Source organism: Elephas maximus, chromosome 13 (assembly GCF_024166365.1).
Source record: "Elephas maximus indicus isolate mEleMax1 chromosome 13, mEleMax1 primary haplotype, whole genome shotgun sequence".
Taxonomy (NCBI): Eukaryota; Metazoa; Chordata; class Mammalia; order Proboscidea; family Elephantidae; genus Elephas; species Elephas maximus.
The window spans coordinates 56,631,752-56,650,479 of record NC_064831.1 but is presented as its reverse complement, the minus strand read 5'-3'; the positions used below and the strand labels follow the sequence as shown (position 1 = coordinate 56,650,479).

General features: G+C 42.7%; 2 protein-coding genes across 3 annotated transcripts in view; one reads left to right on the top strand and one right to left on the bottom strand.

Annotated features, from left to right (window-relative positions):
• The first annotated feature begins 383 nt into the window (after nt 1-383).
• LCTL (lactase like) lies at nt 384-14,517 on the top strand. Its single transcript, XM_049905255.1, has 13 exons — nt 384-501; nt 871-1,034; nt 1,713-1,800; nt 2,106-2,215; nt 3,635-3,763; nt 3,853-3,948; nt 5,960-6,014; nt 6,114-6,275; nt 10,082-10,356; nt 10,858-10,984; nt 11,327-11,526; nt 12,496-12,559; nt 14,402-14,517. Exons 1-13 carry the CDS (start codon nt 384-386, stop codon nt 14,515-14,517), a joined length of 1,704 nt encoding a protein of 567 aa, XP_049761212.1.
• Nucleotides 10,766-18,728, bottom strand: part of ZWILCH (zwilch kinetochore protein) — a 36,901-nt gene continuing 28,938 nt past the window's right edge. For both annotated transcript variants that reach the window (XM_049905252.1, XM_049905253.1), the window contains 2 exons: nt 15,797-15,911; nt 10,766-14,675 (listed from right to left, as the gene is read on the bottom strand). In XM_049905252.1, coding sequence (XP_049761209.1) covers nt 15,823-15,911 — 89 coding nt within the window. In that variant the 3' untranslated portion in view covers nt 10,766-14,675; nt 15,797-15,822. The remainder of the gene's footprint in view (nt 14,676-15,796; nt 15,912-18,728) is intronic.

Genomic DNA, 18,728 nt, shown 5'->3' with positions numbered 1-18,728 from the left:
GCCTTCTTGGAGGGTGGCCTATCCCTCTGCACATGCCACAGTTTGTAGGTGTGGTTGCTGCAAAGGCTCTGGGTGTTGCCCCACCTCCCCCATCAGACTGGAGCATCCCTAAGGCAGAGGGATACTAGACTGGGAGCTAGGATGGGAAGAGGTTGGTGTGGAGCTCCCCAAGCCAAGCCTTTGTCCCCACTCAAGGCTTCACCCCAGGAGTCACAGCTGGGCCCAGCCTCAGCCTCTGGGTTCCAGGAGAACCGTGACACCCTGCTCCCAGCAGATAATACCTGCCTCCCACCCTCCTCTCCTGCTGGCTTTTGCCCCAGAGCCCAGGGGTCTGCAGCTGTCAGGTGTGCTTTTTTCAGGTCTGGGGGGAGGGACGGGACGCCATGAAGCCACTTCCGGTTGTCACCCTTTGGTGGGTGCTACTGCTGGTGCCCAGGCTGGGGGCCACCAGGAAGGGGTCCCCAGAAGAGGCCTCCTTCTACTACGGAACGTTCCCACCCGGTATGTCCAGCCTCTGTTGGTCTGTCCATCTGTCTGTCAGCTTGCCCACCTTGGCTGGCTTGCCAAGGAGTTTGGTGCTTTAGACTCCTGACTGGTAGAATGGGGAAAAATTGGAAACACAGCTCCATGTAGTTGCTCTAAAATAGAAGTTCCTAACAGATTTTTCAAAAACTTACTAAAAGCTATATAGACAGTAAGTGCTAATCAGAGATAAAATTATGCAAAAGAACGTTCCCCATCCTGGCCCTGCATGCTCCCACCCCTGGGAGACGAGGCCCAAGGAAGACATGGCAGAGTGGTGGGGAAGGGGCCTGCCCTGCGGCCCTGGAGGCACAGCCCAGAGTCCCAGCTTTGGGTCTCTACCTGCAGGCTTTTCCTGGGGCGTGGGCAGTTCTGCCTATCAGACAGAGGGCGGCTGGGACCAGGACGGAAAAGGACCCAGCATCTGGGACACCTTCACACACAGCAGGAAGGGGAAGGTACTTGGGGACGAGACAGCAGATGTGGCCTGCGATGGTTACTACAAGGTCCAGGTGAGTGATGGGGTCTAGCTGAGAGGTATCGGGGGAGCCCAGGTGACAGTGCCATCCTGGTGCTCTGCCCAACGCCCTGTACCCCAACACAGTCAGGAAACCAAGGCCTGGGGCAAGAACACAGGGGACTTCTGATCAAATGTGGCTCCACTGGGGTCAGGGGAGTGAATGGGGGCTGGAGGGTGGGGGTGCCAGGATGTAGGAGGAAAGAACAGCAAGGGCCCACGTGAGTCAGGACCTTAGCCTGAGTGACAGGTAGCTGAAGGGCAGAAGGCATAGCCCCAGGGCCTACAGGCCACAGCAGCCTGAACCCCTGGTCCAATTGTGAATTGCCACCCCCTAAAAAAAGAAAAAAAAATTTTTTTTTTTTTTTCATGCTGAGCCCCTCTGCCCAGTCCCCACTTTCCTCTCTGGATGGACGTCTTGGGGGATTCATCACCCACATTCATCAGGAAGCTCCCATCTGGTGGACTTCTCAAAGTGTCCCCATACCCTACATTTTATTTGACTCTTGGCGTGTCCCCAGCATGAAGTGGGGACAGGTGGTATGGGACCTTTGGCCCTCTAGGGGCCAAAGACAACAGTGAGCCTGGGGCCTGGGGTCCTGAAAGTCCCCTCTCCAGTCCCCCTCCCTAGGGCCCTGGGTGACCCTGCCCTGCCCCCCACCATCTCCTGCAGGAGGACATTGCCTTGCTGAGGGAGCTGCACGTGAGCCACTACCAGCTTTCCCTGTCTTGGCCTCGACTCCTGCCCACGGGTGTTCGAGGTGAGCTAGGGTGGCTCGTCCCAAGCCCAAGTGTTGTCCCTTTGGGCTACAGCTGGTTTTGTGGGGATGCCAGAGTTCTGGGGAGGGAGACTAGCTGTGAACATGGCTGCAACCAGCAGCAGCTCTCCCAGATTCTGCAGGTAACTGGGGCTTCCGGGAGTAGCTGTACCACCCCTGAGACCACAGATGCTAGCAGCCGAGGGTGCCTTCAGGTGTGCAAAAGGCCACGGGACCAGGAATGTGGCACTGCAGAAGGCCAAGGTCAAGGTCTTTCCGTGTCAAGTCCTCTTTTATTTTACCTACAGGTGACCAGGTGAATGCGAAGGGAGTCAAATTCTACAACGACATCATTGATGCCCTTCTGAAGAGCAACATCACCCCCATGGTGACATTACACTACTGGGATCTCCCGCAGGTGAGGCCTGGGGCGGGTCAGAGGCCAAGGGGAGCTCGGCTCAGCATGAGGAAGCCTGGGTGGGGGGTCTGGGACAGCAAAACCAGACCAAGCCAAGCCTGTTGCTGTGGGGGCAGCACAAGGAAGGACAACAGATGTGGACTCTGGCTTGAGACCGTCCAGCGTGAAGGGGTGAAGAAGAAACATCTCCGGCTCACCATGCCAGGGAGGCCAGGCTGCTTTAACTGATGTTTATAATTTCAGGTGGTAAGTGTGGATTTTTATGTTTCCTAACACATTTGGGATAAAAACAGCAAGCAAAAAACTTACGAAGAAACATCTTTTGACTAAGAGCTGATGACGTGGCGTAATCTATAAATTTGCTTACACTTTCTTCCCCATTCTTGAGCCAGCATCACATGCACTCTGTATGAGACCTCCGGCGAAGTCTGTGACGCTTCAGCACCCTTGAAAGCATTACCGCTGAATGTCTGTATTCAAGTAATTTCTTCACGCGCTCCACAAGACCCCGTGGAGGTCACAGCCTGGCAGGGAGAGGAGCTGGGTAGATAACTCTCAGGGACGCAGGGCAGATAAGGCAGAAAAGGGGTCTCGGGTGGGGGTCGGAGGATGGAGAGTGGCTTCAGAAGGTATTGGAGAGAAGGCCAGTGCGATCAGTGCTTTGAAGGGTTTTGGTGTTAGGGGGGTAGCATGGCAAAGAGGCCAGGAGGGGACGGGCAGATGATGTGGTTAAGAGTTTGGGGAGCAGGCAGGAGAGAGGCAGGTTGGAAGAGTAGCCTGGGGCCAGACCTGGAAAGCCTCAGATCCTGAGCTAAGGCGACAAGTTACTCTGTGCAAAGGACAGTGGAAGCCTCTAAGCCGGGCTGGGGAGGTAGAGGCGGCGTTAGGGAGGTGAATCAGAAACCACTTTTCAGCTTCTTCCTTGGTTAATTGCTTTCACTAACCTGCCCCTTTAGCATCTCCTCAAACCCACCAAGGAAAGCGCACAGCGCCTCAACACCCTAGCCAGACCTTTCATGCCCAATATCGTGTCTCATTTCTTCAGAACTTATACTCAAGATTCTTTTCCCACTATCAGGCCTCTATTCTCTGGCAAATTTTCTTAAACATTCAACCCATCAATCTGTTCTAAGAATGACAGTCTCAAACTTCATCTCCCTCCTGTTTTTATGAAGTATGTTACACAGTTTATCTCCATGTCTAAACTGCTTTGATTCATCACAGCTACCGTCTTCAGGACTTCATGCCCAAGACCCTTCGTCATTACTCCCCTTTCTTTCAGACTTAGCCTCTCTAGACATCCTCCATAGCCGTAACCACACATGCTTCTTCCACAGACTTGACCAACTGGCTCCAAAAGTCTTTTCTACAGATGGACCCTCAGGGCACCTGCTTCTCTCCCCACTTCTCTGTTTGCAGCTGCTCCAGGTCAAATATGGCGGGTGGCAGAACATGAGTCTGATCAACTACTTCAATGATTACGCCAATCTGTGCTTTGAGGCCTTTGGGGATCGGGTGAAGCACTGGATCACTTTCAGTGATCCTCGGGTAAGCCAGGCCTGTCTCCATTTGGTAAAACCCACTTTCCTGACCAGAGTGCTCCCTGCCACTTCTCACGGGTCCTGTGGTCCCTGTAGGCAATGGTGGAAAAAGGCTATGAGACGGGCCATCATGCACCAGGTCTGAAGCTACATGGCACGGGTCTGTATAAGGCAGCACATCACATCATTAAGGTAAGACGGGCTAGTGGGTCCTTCTGAGAAAGCTGACCTCCAGTGTCAGCTAAGCCTGCCCCAGCGATCTACCTCCGAGCTCAGTCTTTGCTGCTCCACCTCAAAATCAGCATATTCCATACCACCTTCTTCCTGTTCACCTTCCCTCCCATGAAGATTTATGGAGTGTTCTGTCACCCAACCCTCTGTCAGACACTGTGACCGACAGGATAAAGTGACTGCCCTCTCAGAGCTTAGAGTCTTGCCAAGGGGATACACAAGAGAAAACTGCTCACCTGTAGATTCAACTGCCTTGTGAGCTATGTTGACAGGAGGGGGACAGGGAAGGCAGTGCGCTGGGGCCTAAAATCATCAATGACTGAGCAGCAGTGACTGGAGGTTGGTGAATGGCAGCAGTAAGGGGTAAGGAACAACAGTCTGATGAATGGACTTCAAAGGGCCTGAGGTTTTGAAGGAGAAGCAGTTGGGAAGCAGCAATAAAGAACAAGGCAGACACTACCCTACTTCCAAGTCCTAAGGTATGTGGGGTGTGAGAGAAAAGTGGTGTCTGCTTGAAAGAGGTACAATGGAGCTGGTCTGCAGGGAGAGTCACGTGTGAGGGCAGGAAGGCAAAGCAGACCAGGGGTTCCAAGGCTACAGGAAAGGTATGAAAGTGGAGAGGGGATGGGTCACGTTAAGTGACACAAAGGACAACATGGGGATAAGTATGATGACTGAGGGGAGCAGTAATGGAAGGCATGATGGGACTAGCCCTGATGGACTCTTAGTGGAAGGTGAGTGACCACTGGAGGACATACCAGGCTCTCAGATACAGGTCCCAGAACCCAGTGCCGTTGAACAGGTAGGGGAGAGGAATTTCTCATTCTCTCTTCATTTGGCTTATGCTTTCTTAAACTATGAACATTTAAAGGGCAGATGTCTTTAATAATGAACAGGGAAGTCACTTTTTAGCCCTTTTAATCTTCAAAAGGAAAACCTGGTGGCGTAGTGGTTAAGTGCTACGGCTGCTAACCAAGAGGTCAGCAGTTCAAATCCCCCAGGTGCTCCTTGGAACTCTATGGTGCAGTTCTACTCTGTCCTATAGGGTCACTATGAGTCGGAATCGATTTAACAGCAGGGGGTTTGGTTTTTAATCTTCAAAAGACAATAAATTGAATAGATATGATTTTGCTATTGTTTTTGAGATATTCTTCTTCATTAGCCAATTTCATGATACGTTCAAAAATTCATTACATTTTTTCTGCCTGGAAAAACTATAAGGAGAGAAGACTGATAAATGAGCATGCTCTATAATTAACAGACCAAAGCCCCCCAATTTTATAATCTGAAGATACTCAGTTCTTCTAAATCAGTGCTTCTCAAACTCCAGTTTGCATGAGAATCCCTCGGAGGTCTTGTTAACCTGGATTGCCGGGCCTTCCTCCCAGTTTCTGATTCAGTAGGTCTGTGCCAAGGCTCAAGAATTTCTATCAAGTTCCCAGAGGATGCTGAAACTCTTGGATGGGGGATGGTACTTTGATTACCGTCTATCTCTCTTAGATGCTGAACTAGCCTTTGAAACAGCCTCATAGGCAGGTCAGTGGGTAGCTGGTAGAGATTCTGGAGAGAGGCAGACTGGCCCATTTTAGATTCCATTTCTCAAGACTATTCAAGATGTTTGGCATTTTCCTTATTTACAGAGCACCTACAGAAAAAATACCACCTAGTTGCTATGGAAGACAAAGGGCAACAAAACAAGGACTTTAGCATAAATCTGAGAAACAACAAATAACATGAAGTGGTTCACGCTAGGTTTAGGTCAAGTTTCCACTATAGTACAAAGAAAATAAGTGTCTCTGGAGGTCAGAGAGGGAGATCATGGATGGGGATAATCAAGGTTGGACTCATGAAAATGGCAGGTCTCACAGTGGATCTCTAGAGTTGGGAAGGAGAGAAAAGCCATGCCAGGTTGAAAGGGAGGAGAAACAGGGACAAGTCAAGCACTTGCAGTGAGTTCCTGCTCTCCTTCCAGGCCCATGCTCGAGCCTGGCATTCTTATAACACCACGTGGCGCAGGAGGCAGCAAGGTGAGCCTTACTGCCACAAATGTGTGGGAACAGACGTGTGCCAAGAGGAGCGGAAGCATTCCCACTCACCTACCCTCTCCTTCTTCCTTTTCTTATAAGGCTTGGTGGGGATTTCGTTAAACTGTGATTGGGGGGAGCCTTTGGACATCAGAAACCCCGAGGACATAGAGGCTGCAGAGAGATACCTACAATTCTGCCTGGGCTGGTTTGCCAACCCCATTTATGCTGGTGACTATCCTCAAGTCATGAAGGACCGTATAGGTAAGCCATGATTCTAAACTCCAGACACCATAACAGTTACTGAGCTCAAGTGAAGGGGGATGGAAGAACATACAGGGGCTTAGGTGAGGCACTCAAAGGATAACCCAGTCCCCAGAGAATTGAGGACTGGCTATTTGAATTGGGCATGCGGTGAGGAGAGGAACAGATCCCTGGGTCTGCAAATTGAGAATCTCAGAAACCAAGGGTAAAAAAATTAGCAATTCTTTGGGCTTCCCTCTTTTGTGTTCTGCTGACCTGTTTGCTCCCCATTCCACTCCATTTTAACTGCAGTGAAATACAAGCGGGAAGTCAAAGTCACAGTCGTTGGCAGGTGCGGAAGCTACTGTAGGCTCTTTCTGTCACTTGAGAAATACTTCCCAAGCCCTCATTTCCAGTGTCAGAGAAGAGAATAGACAGGCAGCGTTCACAGGGCTGTATCAGTTTGGATGCTTCTGATGGCCACGTAACAAGAAACTCCAACTAAAATGGCTTGAAAAATAGGGAATTTGTTATCTCACCTGAGTCCAGGAAAAGGTGATACAGGGCTAGTTAATCTAGCCCTCAGTGATGTCTTTGAGGACTCATGCTCATTCCATATTTCCACTCTGGCACCTTTAAGTAGCCTATCAACCACTCCCCATCACCACAAGAGACTGCAACGGCTCCAGGCATTACATGAATACCCAGAGGCAGAAAAAAGGAATAGCTCTGCCTATCTTAAGAACTAGGAAAATCTTCCCAGGAAACAGACCCAACTCTAGTTGACTTCCCTTGGTGCCTTAATGGTGTCACATGCCCCAGAAATGACCACCATAAGAAGGTGGCTGGGGGAGGGACCAGGACAGTCTCATAAAAGATACGGCCCCTTGTAAGAGGATGAGCAAAAGATCACGGTCCCATTGGCAAGGAAGAAGACAAGACAGGACAGCAGGGTGAGGACTACTGGGTAGGCCACGAGCAGTGCGTGGCCACAGGAACCTAAACGTATCACTGTGTGACTTAGAGGCACCACACCCGTCCCCCCAACAAGAGACAACATCGAAATGGGTCGCAATCTTACACAACAAGGCTATTTTAGATGTGTGACTAAGAACTAACTGTCAACATCTCAAAAACTTTCTAATTCACCAAGCTCTAATTCCAATTCTGCCACTAACCAGTGAGTGACTTGGACAAGGTGCTTCACCTCTTTGGGACTCAATCTTATCATTTGAAAATGAAGGGATTTGACAAGATAATCTCTAACATCTCTTGGCAATAACCAATTCTGTGGCATGTCTATACACAGACATTCAAGGTCTTGAGAAGTTTCAAGATGCACAAGGAAAAGGTCCTCATGACATGTGACAGAGCCTGTGTCCCTGCAGACACCCTGTCACACACATGGGTACATGGGCTCTCAGGACCCTCAGAGACCACTGTGGTGACACAATGGGACTGTCTAAAAAGCCTGATTATTTGTCATACAGCAGTCCTTGTGCTCAAGGCCAACAATCCCAGACCCCACTAACTCCAACTCTGTGATGATTCAAGTGGGAACTAGGCTGCAATTTTCCTTTCAGAATGTGGAAAAGATCCCCTAAGCAGTGAATACGTTCTTTAGTAGGAAAAACATTCTGCCTGAAATCTTGTTCACAAATTACTTCCAGGCATCTTAGAAAAAAAAAAAAAAATTAGAAGCACCCTTTTATTCACAATAAACATATGAACAAAATTTATTCTAGACTAGTGCTGGTCAGTAGAACAAGGATGGAAATGTTCTCTAACTGTGCTGTCCAGTATGGCGGCTGCTAGCCACATGGGTCTATTTAAACTGAATTAAACTCCAACAAAATAAAAAATTCAGTTCCTGTCATACCAGCCATATTTCAAGCACTCAACAGACACACACAGTTAGTGGCTACTGTAGTGGACAGCACAGCGACAATACCTGTGGTTTTTCAAGTTTCCAAATGTAACCCAAAAGTAATAATATGCTAGTATTTTAAAGGTATTCCATAATACAAATTTTCACTAATTTAATCTAAACCAATATCCTCTTTGGAGATTTTTTTTAATGGTTATATTTTAGATCAAATCATGAAAATGTTTTCTCTCTTTTTTTTTTTTTTGCATAGCATAGCATGCAATACTTTTTTTTTTTTTTTTAACAAGGGTATGTTTCAAAATCTTTAATGTACAAAAAGTACAAAGTAAAAACTCAAGCCTCCCTCCTTCCCCTGCTTCTACCACTCCCCCAGCCCAGGGAAACGTACTTGTGAATTGTACATGTGTGAGCACAAACATTGCTGCTGGGTGTGTGTTTACAACACTTGGTACCTTTTTTCACTGAAGCGTCTGTCTGGGCAATCTTCCCATGTTGGTACATAAAGTGCTGCCCCATTCGTTCTGCTGGCTGCACAGTGTTGTACTGATGGCTAGTCCATCATTGATTTAACCAGTGCCTGCTCACGGGCATTTGCTTCCAGTCATTTGCTACTCCATCTACAATGAAGACTCTAGCGCATGCATCCTCTAACACACATAAGTAAAGTGCAAGATAAGCAGACTTGGAATCACTCAAAGAATATACTTTTATGATTTGGAAAGACAGGATGAAATTGTCTAACACGGGTTGTGCCAGCCTATACCACCACAACGTACAAATGCTGTACCAGCTTACACGAAAACAGTGTACAAATGTTGTACCAGCTTACACCACAACGTACAAATGTTGTACCAGCTTACACCACAACGTACAAATGTTGTACCAGCTTACCCCACCACAACGTACAAATGTTGTACCAGCCTACACCACAATGTACAAATGTTGTACCAGCTCACATCACAACGTACAAATGTTGTACCAGCTTACATCACAATGTACAAATGTTGTATCGCCTTACACCACAACGTACAAATGTTGTACCAGCTTAGACTACAATGTACAAATGTTGTATCACCTTACACCACAACCTACAAATGTTGTACCAGCTTACACCACAACATACAAATGTTGTATCACCTTACACCACAATGTACAAATGTTGTACCAGCTTACACCACAACCTACAAATGTTGTACCAGATTACACCACAATGTAATGTTGTACCAGCCTACATAATGTACAAATGTTGTACCAGCTCACATCACAACGTACAAATGTTGTATCACCTTACACCACAATGTACAAATGTTGTACCAGCTTACACCACAATGTAATGTTGTACCAGCCTATACCACAATGTACAAATGTTGTACCAGGTTACAGCACAACGTACAAATGTTGTACCAGCTTACACTACAACAACGTACAAATATTGTACCAGCTTACACTACAACAACGTACAAATGTGCCCTTGCTCCCTCACCACCCAGCTGGCCAGCTCCCTTCTCAGAGGCAACCCAAATGACCAACTTTCGGTATAAGGGATAATATAGGAATCCAACACTAGTTTTGTCCAGATGGCTACCCAGTTGTCCACTTACGAAGCTGTTGTGACCCTATGTACAACAGAATGAAACACTGCCTGGTCCTGTGTCATCCTCACAATCCTTGCTATGCTTTAGCCCAACACTGCAGCCACTGAGTAATCTGTGAAAATACTACTTTTAAGCAATACCAACTTTTTTTTTTAACAGTATCCAAATGTCAAAATTTCAGCTTCAAAGACTGAGGTTGTATTTTCCATGAAGATGACTATTAACGCCCAGGATCTGGATAGCAGCTTTTATGTGTACATACCAGTATCATTATGGGATGGATCAAAAACAAAATGACTATGAGAAGATAAACTGAGTTAAATTCTGCTTCTCTCTCCTGACAGGAAGGAAGAGCACAGAGCAAGGCCTGGAGATGTCAAGGCTACCAGTGTTCTCAGTCCAGGAAAAGAGCTACATCAAGGGCACATCAGATTTCCTGGGATTAGGTCATTTTACTACGCGGTACATCACAGAAAGGAATTACTCCTCCCGCCAGGGGCCCAGCTACCAGAACGATCGTGATATAATGGAACTTGTTGACCCAAACTGGCCAGATCTGGGGTCTAAATGGCTATATTCTGTGCCCTGGGGATTTAGGAGGCTCCTCAATTTTGCTCAGGTGATTGTCACATTTATGCTAAGGACATTTTTTACCTTCTTAATTCATGTTTTTATAACTTAAGCTCAGGTGCCTATATTTTAAAGTTAATAGTTAAAAAGAGAATAAACTTGGTTACTCACACTTCAGAGGCTACTAAACACAGACCTTACAGACTAACACCTACTATGAGTAACCATCTTTATGCATATAACGTCAGAAAAAATTCTTATTTCACATTTAATTATTTTGCTGTCCTTCTTCTCTGAAGTGGAACATGTAGGAAACAAGACCTGAAGTACATTTTCTCTCCAACAATGCTGACGTATTCTTTCGTATGAACTAGCCTCCTGGCTACATTCATCTCCAAACAAACATGCTTACCGGCAATTACCGAATGCTAAATGCACTTGACTAGAATGGGGTGGGCTTGGATGTGTGTTCCTATATGTGCCTCTGGCTCAGAAACCCACCCTCAAGTCAAAATTTTTAAAGATATTCTTTACTATGACTCACTTTCAGACTCAGTATGTCAATCCTCCCATGTATGTGACGGAAAACGGAGCTTCTCAAAAATCAGACTGTACTCAGCTCTGTGATCCGTGGAGAATACAGTACCTTAAAGGATACATAAATGAAATGCTAAAAGGTGAGTTACAGGCCAACACTGTTTTCACATATTTTTCAGTTTAACTTAGACCTCTTTTGACTGTTCTGACTTAGAGTGAATGACCCTATATAGGACAGAGTTGGAAACCATAGGGTTTCCAGGGCTGTAATCTTTACGGAAGCAGACTGCCACACCTTTCTCCAGTGCAGCGGCTGGTGGGTTCCAACTGCCAACCTCTCGGTTAGCAGCCGAGCACTTAACCACTGGGCCACCAAGGCTCCTTCTTAACTAGACAAAACTTGGTAACGTGTATGTTTGGTTAAAACTTGTTTCTAAATCTCACAAATGAACCATTTGAATTACACATAAATGTCTCTGCAGCCATCAAAGACGGCGCTAACATAAAAGGGTATACCTCCTGGTCCCTGCTGGATAAGTTTGAATGGGAGAATGGATACTCAGAGAGATACGGATTCTACTACGTCGACTTCAAGAGCAGACATAAACCTCGCTATCCAAAGGCTTCTGGGCAATATTACAAGAGGATTATCATTGCCAATGGGTTTCCAAATCCAAGAGAGGTAGGCTAGTTACTGATGTTACTTGTTCTGGACTTCAGATGAGCTAGGCAGCGGGGGTGCACAAAGACTGTGGCAAGCACCTCTCCTCTTTCTCTGCAAAAGAAGACAGGGGTATGCAGAAAGCATGGTCCTTTTCTCTTCCTATGATTCTCCCCATCTCTGTGCTCATTCACTTGTGATAGAGCAAGCATGCCTTCAACTCAGGTGCTAACACGCACAGCATGAAGGCACTAGCAGGGGTTATGAAGGGTCCTGAGTGCTTCAAGTCATGAGGGGACAAGGTGAAGAGGCTTTGAGTTAAATGTTATTCGTAACCTTGTGTCTTAATATAAACACATGACTACCTACTCTTCAACATATATAAGAACACTTAAAAAAAATCAAATGTATAATGACCATACAATTTTCACCTTGTCCCATTGAATGGTAAGGCCATACAAATACACTGGCTCCAAATGGAGATTAAAAATAATCAAACGTAATAACCCTATAAAGCCTACTGAATATTTTCAATGATCTACCACATTTTTCCACCGGCTCCCTATTTTCTACCTATGTTGCTGAAATGAATGGCAGGAAAATATAAATTGAAATTCAGAGTATAAAAAAAAAAAAAAAAATTTTTTTTTTTTTTTTTTTAGAGTATAGTGTCTTATTAAACATAATGTTCTAAAGTAAATCTTACTGATTTACCAGAATTCTTCCAGGTTGGCCTCAGTTGGGCTACAAACGGAAGTGGTGGCTCATGGCTGCCAATTCGCTAGTTCTATACTATCAGAAAAGCACTGGAATGCAAGCTCCTCAATGCCCTCTCATTCAGCATACAAGTGTTCAGAAAATACCTGCTACTTTAAATGACAGGCAGATAGTTAGGAATATTTATTTTTATCTCATATTATTCCAAAATTGATTCCAAACAGCAAAAAATGAGCCTAAGACAACATTACTTACTGAGTGGGTTTTTGTTAGGTGGCAAGTTGGCACCTCGAAGCTTTGGAAACTTGCTCTATCAACAACCACATGCTTGCTACAGGTGAGCTATTTTAATTCCTTCCTTGGGTAGTTAAACTACACAATTATATATATGATGATATTACCAAAACCTTAAAATGTGGATATACCTGAAGTTAACCTTCTAAAACCAGTTATGATTGGTAACGGATTTTTTTCCTTGACTTTGAAGCAATATCAAATTTCTATTTACAAGCATCTTAGGTGATATTAAAAAAATTTACCATGAAAGAGAAATACTTTATCCACTCTAATTTTATTCTTTCTGAAAAGTAATTTTTTACTTTGAAAAAAATTTGTAAGTGTACTATTTTTGTTATAGTGGGCTTTGTGGATGGAAAGGAGAGTTCAACTATTATACTAAATGCAACGCAGAAAAGTCAGAAAACACCCGAGATATTCACCCATTCAACAAGTAATTTTTACCACTCACTATTTGCTAGGGAACTTTTTAAGCCCTGTGGATATACAATGAGCAAAACAAGTCCAGCCCCCACAGAAGGCATCATTTCTCAGGCAAGGGTGTCCAAAAGGGTCATGGATATGTAATAACCAAGAGGCAACTATGCATCAGATTCGCCCCTCAGCCATAGACGGGCCCATAAAAGAAAACGAGACTAAATGGGCACACCAGCCCAGGGACAAGGACAAGAAGGCAGAAGGAGACAGGATAGCTGGTTACCGGGAACCCAAGGTCGAGAAGGGGAGAGTGTTGACATGTTGTGGGGTTAGCAACCAATGTCACAATATGTGTATGAATTGTTTAATGAGAAACTAATTTGCTCTGTAAACCTTCATCTAAAGTAAAAAAAAAAAAAAAAAGGCAACTATGCATCATGAAAGGCTCACACATATCATTTGTTCTTTGACTTCTATATTTAACTTTCTATAAGGACACACTTCCTATTTTAACTAGTCTTTAATGCGGTATCACAGGTGGAAAGTGCTAGACCAAATCCTACCAATTCAGCTATTTTTACAGTCAATGTACTGCCTACACCCAACCTAAATAGCTAGGCAATGTTAAGGATACGTATTCCACTAAACAAAATTAAACTTAGAAATGTACTGCAGAATTTACTGTTGAGCCTATAAACTCCTGTGGCTTATTTCTCTGGGTAATCAGGGTGCTTGTCATAAAACCTAACAGTGGGTATTACATAAATGTCCACTATATCAATGCACACAAAAATTGCCTTTCATTTAACTCCTGAAGATTATTATTGAACTGTACAAAAATTGCCATAAAAAAATCCCAACAGAGATATTCCTATACCTCTGAAGATACATAATAACATCTTCGGAAGGCTGGAAATTTTTCCCAGGGATTTTTCTTTCACAATTACTCTGGATGAAAATTACAGGAAGATAAGGTGGGGAAACTAGAGCAGCAGAAACCCAACAACCAGAACACAATTAAAGAGAATGCTGACAAAATGTGAAAAATGTAACTAATGTCACTGAATAATCTGTACAGAAATTGTCAAATGGGAATGTAATTTGCTGTGTAAACTTTCACTGAAAATACCTTATTAAGAAAAAAAGAAAATTATCAAAACAATGGAATATGGCTATTAACACTAATTCATGATAAGCTCAGCGAGGCTCTCCGAGCACTGATACACATTTAGCTCTTATTACAGTCCCTGTGGAAGGACCAAATTTAGGCATTCTTCATCCTATATTTTCTGAAATATTTTACAATGCCCTCACATAATTTTTTATAACATTTAATTAACCAGGTTCTCTTTTATAACAAATAAGCATAAGAAAATTTGATGACTCCATTTTCCAAGTTTTTCCAATATGGTTAAAGCTTTCAGGATGAAGTTCTATTCGCTAAAACGTTCTCTTTACATTCCAGAGCCCTTGTTAAATCACATGCAGATGGTTACGGAGGCTGTGGTACCCACGGTCTGCGCCCTCTGCATACTAATTGCTGCAGTTCTGCTGATGCTCCTTCTTCGGAGGCAGAGTTGAGACGGGCTTACCAATTCTGTAGCTTCATCTGCAGAGAGAATCTTCAGGGTCTTCCTTTCTTCTGCTTTGAAGGCTGACACATTTCTGGTTTCAGGTTCTCTGATAACTACCATCCCCTCCCCTTTTTCTTTTTTTTTTTTTGGTGGCTTATGCTGGGACTTAAGAATTAGAAAATAACATTAAGTATTAATAAAAATAACTTGTAACATCATCCCTCCCCAAGTCAATGTTAAATATTTTGCTGCATACTATCCACCTATTTTATAAAAATTGGATCACAGTATAAAACTGTTTCATGACTTGTTTTCATTTTTAACATCTGTCCAGAAATATGACTTTAATGTACAAGTGACTGCCATCTCAGCACTGTCCTACACATGATAGAGAGAGTCAATCACCTACAGGTACCAGTTCTTTCAGGTTGTAAATCCCATTATCTCTCCCACCAGGGCAAAGCAGCAGGCGGACACTGAGTAAGTCAGTGCACATGCTATTCTGAAATAAATTTTTGTTGCACTAAATTCAACTCAGTTTACTCAGTGAAATACCTCAAAGAAGTATTTTATGACTATTTAAGGTGATGTATTAGTTTATATATCCCCTCTGTAGCTAGACTTAAAATATATAAGACCCTTTTATCTTTAACTGGGTAAAATACTAAAATGAACTAATCCCCATTTGGGGACAAAACCCAGCTAAACAAAGAATGATAATATCAAGCACATTACTCTTTATCTGATTTCCTTCAATGTTATTTCTGAAACACAAAAACAGTAAGATAACAGTAAGTGCTATTCCATTCATCCTTTTGGTTAATATTCTCTCAAATCAAAACATTTTAAAAAGGGTATTTACATTGGTGGTCTTGCTTCTACGACTGGCCTGGGTTAAAATTGTTTTTAACAAAACTTTTCTTTCAATGTCAAATCAGTATACCCATTCAGGGTTTTTTCTTTCATCAGTGTTTTTAAAATCAAACGCTCTTTCTACTGTACTGACAGATTTAAAGTACAAACACATTACCACTCAAAAAAATTTTTTTTTTCATTTCTCTGGTTTTAGGATTAAATTGACTTATTAAGTTGACTACAAAAGATAGAAAGGAAATTAAAGACTTGCACTGCTCAGTCACATCTGGTAAGCCTTTTCTGTGATTCCTGATAAACAACCCATATTCTTAATGTATTAAACCGGCATTTATCTCCTAGGGAGAACTAAAACATAAAGTACTTAATACATTACAAAGCATTTGGAGAAAACAAAAAGTGAACACACATACCGTAGAGAGGACCCCGTCAGTACACTTTACTTGAAGTGCACCTGGCTGCAGGTAACCATCGTAGTAAAGTGCATCTTTTCTTCCAGGCTACCATTTAGTGTTAATTCAGAAAAATCTGTAACCAGAAAGATCGTGAGATCAGAACTGCTTAACACCTGCTGGTTCTTCTATTCTGTATGATGCTGAATTTTATAACAGCTACAATAATTAATAAGTGGCCTGAATGGCAAGTGTCTTCTACTTTGAGAGAACATTTTAGACAAAACTCGACGAGGACAATTCCTTTAAGTACTAAACCTTCTTGATGCATTTAAAAAAGGATTAAACAAACTAGAGTGTAAAGAACATTTTTAAAAATTGTATATTTTAAATTTGAGAACCTACTGCTTTATTTTTCTGGGTCCCATCGACTAGGATTCAACAACTGTCTTTTTTCCTCTCTTACCATATATATTTCAGAAAAGAATTTCAACTTAGGATTTGTAGCCTTAGGACTAGACACATATCCACTTTTTTTTTCTCCAAAGACTGACTGTTATGTTTCAAAAATAAATGGTCCAATTAACATTTAGATGGGATTATGTCCACTTCCTCGTGGGTCAACATTTTGGTTTCCATATTTTCACCATTACCAACAATCATTTACGGGGCACCCACTGGGTGAGCAGCCTTCTAGTGGACACTGTTTTTCTCCCCCATTACCTCCAAATCATTATTCTCTCTTCCCACGGCAGCTAAAAGTGCACTTTTCTCTCTTAAGTCTTCCTGCTTTGGATGTTAACTGTTTTACCCAAGAGCATCATTCTATTAGATACCTTGGTAGGCTAGAATTTGATGTAAATGCTCAATCCAATGAAACAGAAAGTCTAACTTCTTAAATTCATGTGATCTCTGGCAAAAATAAATCATTACTGGGCTTTAGATATTTACAATTGGGGCTCCGTTAGAATAGCCCATGATGCTTCTGAATGAGGTCCTCCTTCCAGAGTGAATCTTCCTTTGGGCCAAAGGTCACTAACTAATTTCTAGACAACATATCAAGGCTATATAATGGGTAAAAGAGGTTATAAAGTTCAAGCCAAAATGGAATTTGAGTGCATTTCTAAGCACGTAAACATACAATTTCATAAAACTCCTTATTTTCATAAAAGGAGTCACTGGACCAATGCCTTAGCAAATTGTTTTTTATTTATTATGTTATGCTTATTCTAACATCCAAAATAACTTTCACTCTTTTTTGTAGCAGCCTGCATCAGAAAGACTCCAAAAAACATATGCTCAGTTAATACTTGTTTATTCAGCATCACTGGAAAAAGGTCCTTCATCTGGCACGAATTTCCTCATAACAGACTCTTAACCTCTACGTAATAAAATTTATTCTAAAACTTTCTTTAAATTAGCATTTTCCAAAGATGTATCACACATATTCATGTCCTTAAAAGTTTCTTTTTAATCATAAAAGTCATACATGTCTTTTTTAACTGAAACAACAAGACATAGGTAAAATAAAATGTTTAAGTTGGTGGTTTTTAACCTTAGTTACACATCGGAATCACCCACGCTCTGCACCTTCAGAGGTTTTGATTTACTAAGTCTGGGCATTCGGATTCCCAGATGGTTCTAATGTTTAAGGCTAAGAACCAGTCTTACTTTCTGCATCCCACTCCTCAGGGTTAAATTTGGTTGTATCCTTCCAGACCTTTTGCTATGTCCCAGTCTCAGTTTTTCTCAGTCTTTCGCTACTAAAAACAAACCTGCAATAACCTTGTTCGTCTGTCTATTCCAATAACTATTAACAGAACTGCTGGGCTAGAGAATGCATTCATATTAAATTTTAGTAATATGGCCCTCCATAGATGCTGTACCACTTCACACTCCAATCAGCAATATGAGACGACTGCTAGTCCTTCGTGTCCTTGCCAGCAACGTGACACCAAACTTTTTGATCTTTGCTGATCCGACAGGTGAAAGATGGTTACCTATAAAATGTCAGTGTGCAGACAGGGCTGAGCACCTTTTATGTTTAAGATGCCATGTGAATCTCCCTTTTGGTAAACTGGTTCATATGACTTGCCCATTTTTCTACGGAGTTATTAAGATTTTTCTTACTGACATGAAAGATGTTTATATCCTAGGGAACGTAGGCCCTTTTCTGAACATGAGCTGTACATTTCTTCTCTAGTTTATTATTTGTCTGTTGCTTTGTCTGTTTTTTTTTGCCAGGCAGAAATTTTTCTATTTTTGTACAGTCAATTTTCAATCTTTTTTAGCTTCCAGGTTTTATATCACACTTGGAAATGATATAGCTCTCAGGAAAATTCCTTCAGTTTCTTTAGGATTTTTGTACTTCAGCCAAATGAACAGAGCCTCTAATTGAGAGAAGTTTCCATTATGCCTGAATCAAAATATATTTTGGGGAAAGAATAAACATCTTCTGGAAATAATTTTGTAAGGTATCAATCAGTAAAATAATTTGTATTCCTAGCAGCAGTTCATTATAGGTCATGGAAATCTTCTTGGATTCTGTCTGAAAAAGGTCAAGTTTCTTTTTGGATAACCTTTGCAATAACTGAATGTAGCCATTTAGGACCTATGTGAATAAGAGATGACAGCATCATCCAATCCACACACATAAAGGTAACAGTTTTATAAGGGCTCAGTGAAAGAGGAATCATCTTTAATACAGTAATAGAAATCTCGACACTTATTCTGGCCACAGAGAAGACACGAGGACAGAAATAGCATCATCACTGTTTTAAACGGTGCACAAAGGATAAAGGATGAGCTGGCATTTAATCTTATAACCAATTTTTACTTCTTTGTCCCTATCATTTGACTTCTTTCAATAAAAGTTCCTCTATTCAGGACAATGAGAAAAAACACTCTTTCATGATCATTACACACTGATTTTTTCTTGGCATTAAACTAGTAC